Genomic DNA, 5,470 nt, shown 5'->3' with positions numbered 1-5,470 from the left:
CCATTATTAAACATTTTGCATGGTTGAGTATATATATATATATATATTTCTATGTTCACAACTATAATGACATTGACTACAAGAGAAATGGTGAAGGAAGAAGTCAAATTGATGATGAGGAGGGAGAAGGAAGAACTAAAATTGATTAAATTATTCAATGGTCTCTTAACCCTGAGGTGGGTGGGGTGGGGAAAAGTCTGGTTGAGATATTTGAGTCACACTATATCAGTTACTGCTGAAGAGGGTTGGGCAAGTCTAATTGTCTAGAGCTCAGATGAAGGGATATATATATATATATATAAAGAGAGAGAGAGAGAGAGAGAGAGAGAGAGAGAGAGAGAGAGAGAGAGAGAGAGAGAGAGAGAGAGAGAGAGAGAGAGAGAGAGATGTTAATATATGTGAGAAAAATTAAGTGATTTGAAGGATGCATATATAATATATAGGAGAAATTGTAATTATTTTTACTACAAAGAAGGCAGCTAATAATTGATAGTTTATGCATAGATGGAACTTGGGCTAAATAAAGAGTTTGTAGATATAACAACAGCTTACAAATTTCCAGAGGCAAACAAAATGGGGACTCCTACGTACGTACGTCGACCAACTCGATGGGCATCAGTAGTACTGAGTTATTTAAATCAAATCCCTGATTATAACTATCATCCGCTAACACAAATATGCAGTAATCACAGCAGTAGCTAGCTAGCTGCAGCTTCCATAGAATTTTCTTCCCGTTTTAGCAGCATATTTATCCCCTTTTGATCCATCCACATTCATTCCTTTGCACGCCATGTGATCCTGCAGCCAAAAATGATCGGTTTCTATTAACATTTACATGCCACTGCCCAGAACTACACATAAATTGATCAGTTGGGTTTTTATTAATTTGAATTCATCGCCATACACAAAAATGAAGTCATTTTATTTTAGTTGCAACCTCGGTTTGTGTCCAAACACATATGCACATGCTACATTTCCTCAGTATTAGAGAGTTCATCCTCAGAACCTAGGCGTTAAGGAAAGAGAGTTAAGAAAATCTTATATTGGCCTTGGAACTGCTTTCAGAAACAATATGGGACTGGACGGACATTAATACTCCCCCTCGAGCCCATAGGAGAAATGAGGCGACGAGAACCCATGGGGAGAATTGAGACGAGGAGAGCCCATGGGGAGAAATGAGACGAGGAGAAGTCCAGCTCACGGAGGAGCTAAGCAGCGAGAAATCCAACCCACGGAGGAGTCAGACAATCCAAGGCCCAACTCTGATACCATGTTAGAGAGCTCATCCTCAAAACCTAGGTGTTAAAGAGAAAGAGTTAAGAGGATCTTATAATGGCCTTGAAACTACTCACAGAGACGAGCGGGACTGGACGGACATTAATACACAGAAATAATTGTTTGTGAATATCCCTTGTACAAGAAGGGGAATTGAAACATCATGCAAACAATCCACTACAAAATGCAAAATTCTCAAGAAAGAATAGTGTAATTTAAAAATAAACAGCACAAACTGATTTCTCATTTACGATGAACAGTTAGCAACCAGAGTAGATCCAGCAGCCATATAACTAAAGTGCATTTTGTAACCTACCAATTAATATTGCATTTAAGACTATCGAGTACTTCAAACTTGAAATAGTGGAGTTTGATGAAAACTTACTCTCCTTTTTCTGAAAATCCCACAATTTCAAATCCATACTATGCAAAGATATTTGGCTAACTATGATTGAGATCCGAGAACATTATGAGTTCAAGAAGAAAATAATAAGACCCAATCAGTGGAATAAAAATCATATCCGACTTGCACAATCCATGTTTCGGGTGATTATATATATATAATTAATTTTAATGATTGGAAAAAGTCATAATTAATGTGATTACTCTAATGTCCATAGCTACACTACATGAATCTAGTTGGTTGGTATTCACAAGGTTAGTAGTACTGTACATGTGGAACCCAACCCCTCACTTTCAATAATGCAGTCTACATACCAAAATGCCTTAGGATATTGTTTTATATGTATGGCTACATCCATGCACCTACATGTTTGGCTGCGGTATTATTATAGTTTAGTCTACATAAATAAACATCTCATCTATAAGCTAGGTGCATATATATATGCTTAAAACATAGAAAATTAAGCTACTGATCTTAGTTTGATCACTAATCAATCATTGAACACTTTCTGAGCGTAGAAAAAATATTGTGAACTTGTGACCCAAATCAATCAATATATATATATATATATATATATATTGAGAACTTCCCCATGAGAAAAGGTTAAGAGGTCGAAGATTTTCTCCTTAACAGGGATGCACGAAATCACCCTCAATCTAATAATATATTAAATTTGTATGACACTTAGCCTACCGAGAGCCATCAAAGGCCAGTGATAGACCATATTATCATCACTGTAATATCAATAATTTGATCTTTGATCTTTCTTGGTAGGCATGTGTCATACAAATATCTGTTGAGGATGCTCCTCCTCCATCTACACCCCTGCTAGGGAGATAATTAGGTGTTGAGTGGCTAGATGTGGGAAAATGGGCATTACTACAATGTATCTTAAAAGAAAGAGAAAAAAAAAAAAAAAAATGGACATACAAGAACAAAAGCAAAACAATAAGAAAAATAAAAACTAAAAAAATCAGTGTGTACGTGATCACCCCAATAGAAAAGTTTAATGACAAAGCTATCTAACAAAAATTTCAAAGCACAAAGACAATATTCCATTGTTATGGAATCGAAAAAGGTTAAGTGCTACACGGACAAGTAGCTCATATCTTGTTGAGGTACAAAGGACAATTATAGATGGAGATGCTTGCTAAATTTTCAAAACTGCCCTTAAGATGATCTCTTTATGTGTTAAAAGAAGAGCAATGAGTAAGATATTATTTGTATGGATATGGCATGGGCTAATAAAAATCAAAATTAATGATTAAGTACAAGGTTTAGTTGATCTTGTGATGCTTAAAAAATACACAATGCGACAAGTCCCTGCAAATTAAAAGCACTAAACTATTCATTAATTAAAAAGATGTACAAGAAACCTTAAACTTAATTTAATCATTCTTTCATTTATAATATATACATTAACGTGTGAGAGCATTGGAATCTCAAATGATAGCTTATGGGAGCACCAAATCTGCAGAATCCCAAAAAGGCTAAATCTAAGAAAAGGTTAAACTTGCAAATGTGAGATATTATATTAATTAATTTAAACATTCTCAATTTTCTTTGTAATCTCCTCAGTTTTCCTCTTCTCTCTGTATCCATGGCATACTTCTGCTATGCTTTGAGCGAAATCGTCCCATTCAAGTAAGAAAAAAGATAACACATTAATTAGGAAAAAAGAAACACGTTTTTCTTTTGGTATTCATGATAAGAGGAGGAGAAGGGGAAGACTGGGGGAAGGGTGAGACAGTATGATTCTCTTGAATCATATATCGGCCAGGGAGGGCGAGGGAGAGGGTTCAAATTTGGAGTAAATAAAAAATGTTAATTAAATTAATTATCTTTCTTAATTATTATGTTCAGATTGAATATGAATGAGCGTGTGTGTGTGTGTGTGTGTGTGTGATACAGTGCAGATTACGTTTGATGCTATTGAAAATAAATGATAGTAAAAGTAAAGTTACTGAGATTAGCAGGGTGATTTCTATGTGCAGATTGCTTTAATGCCAGTCTCAAAGTGATTATGAAGAGCAAGCAATGATTTCTAGGTTGGTGGGGTTTATCTAGGGTTTAGCATAAATGAAAGGAATGAGATTAATTCCTTATTCTGGAGATTGAATATATTCACTTCCAAATGAACGCTACATATAAACCAGTACGTAGCTGTAGTGCGTACTGTTTATATTAAAATTTATATGATTGCTATCGCTCGTCCCACCTTTTACTGCCACCAATTGTTATCTTTCAGGGTTTAAATTCAAAGCTAGCTGTATATATGCAATATATCTATATATATATATGTACCATCTAGCATAATTTTAATTTACAGTCTTGATTTCATAAAGTTTCCTATTATTGGTGTTGGTTAGCATCACAGATTTATTTAGCCTCCCTAATTATGTAATAATCATTCTGTAATTTTTTTAAAAAAAAATTGAAAAACATTCAAAAGAAGAAGAGGGAATTTGGTAATTAAGAAAAAACACACACACACACACACACACACACACGAAAAACACATACCATTTTCAAGATAGAATCAAGAGAACTGCATGGAATTTGATTCACTACCGCCTTGATTGGGCTTCTTCTTCTTCTTCTTGTACGGAATCCCCCTTGCCTTAGCTTGGGATTCCCTAATCTCTCTAAGATAAACCCTTATTGCACCACTGGCAAAAGGGTTAGTCTCCGGCGAGCCCCCGTTCTCCTCGTAAGCCGCCCGGAGGCGACCGATGAGCGCGTCCAGGCTACCCCAGGCCTGCCTGAGGGGGCAGGTGCACGGCGCCGGCGGCTCCGGCTGCCCAAAAAACATGCATCCTTGCAGGTGCACCTTGGTCTTCCCGAACTGATCAAGGTACCTGAGAAAGTCGAGGACATGGTTGCAATTGCACTGTGACAGCGGCACCGGCGGCCTCTGGTTCTTCAAGTACTGCCCAAAAGTGTTCCAGTCTCTCCTCTTCTGCGACTCGTACCTAATTAACTCAAACACAAAATGAGAATCAAAATCGAAAAAAAAAAATTAAAAAAATACAGAAATGCGCAGAGATCAATTAATTAAAAACTAATTAGAGGAGGAGGAGAAATAATTAAAGAGGGAGAGAGAGCGAGTGAGCGGTACCGGCTCGGAGTGGCGGGCTGCTGGTGGGGGAGATCGCCGGGGATTCTGGAGGAGGAGCCTTCTCCAACTTCTTTTCCTCGCTCGATCGACATGCGTACGGATCGGGGACGGAGGGAATGAGAGGGTGGGATTAATTTAATAAGCAAATAATTAATAAGGGGAAATTAAAAATGGTTTTGGGGGGGGTGGCAGTGTGGAGGGAAAAGGAATAGTGAAGAAGGAGGGAGAAAGCTAGGAAGGGGGAAGTGGAAGGAAGATGACGATCACGTCATGGGCCTACTGGGTAGACATGCCATGGGCCATATGAACTTGCTTTCTGTTTCTTTCTTTTATTTTCTTTTCTTCATCATCCGTCTCTCTCTCTCTCTCTCTCTCTCTCTCTCTCTCTCTCTCTCTCTCTCTCTCTCTCTCTCTCTCTCTCTCTCACTACTGTATCTTTAGTTTTTTTCTTTTTTAAATTTTAGTGGGATTATAGTAAATATTAGCATCAACTATACGTTTGCCCATTAGCATACAATAATTAAAAATGAATGGGTAGTACGCCGTTTGTCAACATAATTCTTATTATTTTAGTAAGAGCTAAGCCTAATCACCATTATTGTGTAGACCTTGCCCATTCACTAGTCGGTGCGCAACTACATGCACTATAAGTTAGCTAGGTTACCCCTCGATCA

At 37.4% G+C, this 5,470-nt stretch overlaps 1 protein-coding gene across 2 annotated transcripts; it reads right to left on the bottom strand.

Moving 5' to 3' along the window:
- Positions 1 to 413: 413 nt before the first annotated feature.
- LOC131148642 (protein LIGHT-DEPENDENT SHORT HYPOCOTYLS 10) lies at positions 414 to 5,240 on the bottom strand. 2 transcript variants are annotated; one of them, XM_058098488.1, is made up of 3 exons: positions 4,797 to 5,240; positions 4,202 to 4,650; positions 414 to 798 (listed from the first exon to the last, which is right to left on the bottom strand). In XM_058098488.1, exons 1-2 carry the CDS (start codon positions 4,886 to 4,888, stop codon positions 4,218 to 4,220), a joined length of 525 nt encoding a protein of 174 aa, XP_057954471.1. In that variant the 5' UTR covers positions 4,889 to 5,240; the 3' UTR covers positions 414 to 798; positions 4,202 to 4,217. The 2 variants fall into 2 exon arrangements, with proteins under 2 accessions (XP_057954471.1, XP_057954472.1); XM_058098489.1 differs by having other exon boundaries at positions 414 to 4,650; positions 4,797 to 5,092.
- Between the last annotated feature and the right edge of the window lie 230 nt (positions 5,241 to 5,470).

The sequence above is a fragment of the Malania oleifera genome, chromosome 2 (genome assembly GCF_029873635.1).
Source record: "Malania oleifera isolate guangnan ecotype guangnan chromosome 2, ASM2987363v1, whole genome shotgun sequence".
NCBI lineage: Eukaryota > Viridiplantae > Streptophyta > Magnoliopsida > Santalales > Ximeniaceae > Malania > Malania oleifera.
The sequence above is the reverse complement of the archived record's forward strand: the minus strand, read 5'-3'. Positions and strand labels throughout refer to the sequence as shown.

Bases quoted from the DNA above. Each gene is read 5' to 3' on its own strand.
- LOC131148642 (XM_058098488.1), bottom strand. From the start codon at position 4,888: ATGTCGATCGAGCGAGGAAAAGAAGTTGGAGAAGGCTCCTCCTCCAGA. The intron at 4,651-4,796 runs GTACCGCTCACT...TGAGTTAATTAG, and splicing joins CAGCCCGCCACTCCGAGCCG to GTACGAGTCGCAGAAGAGGA.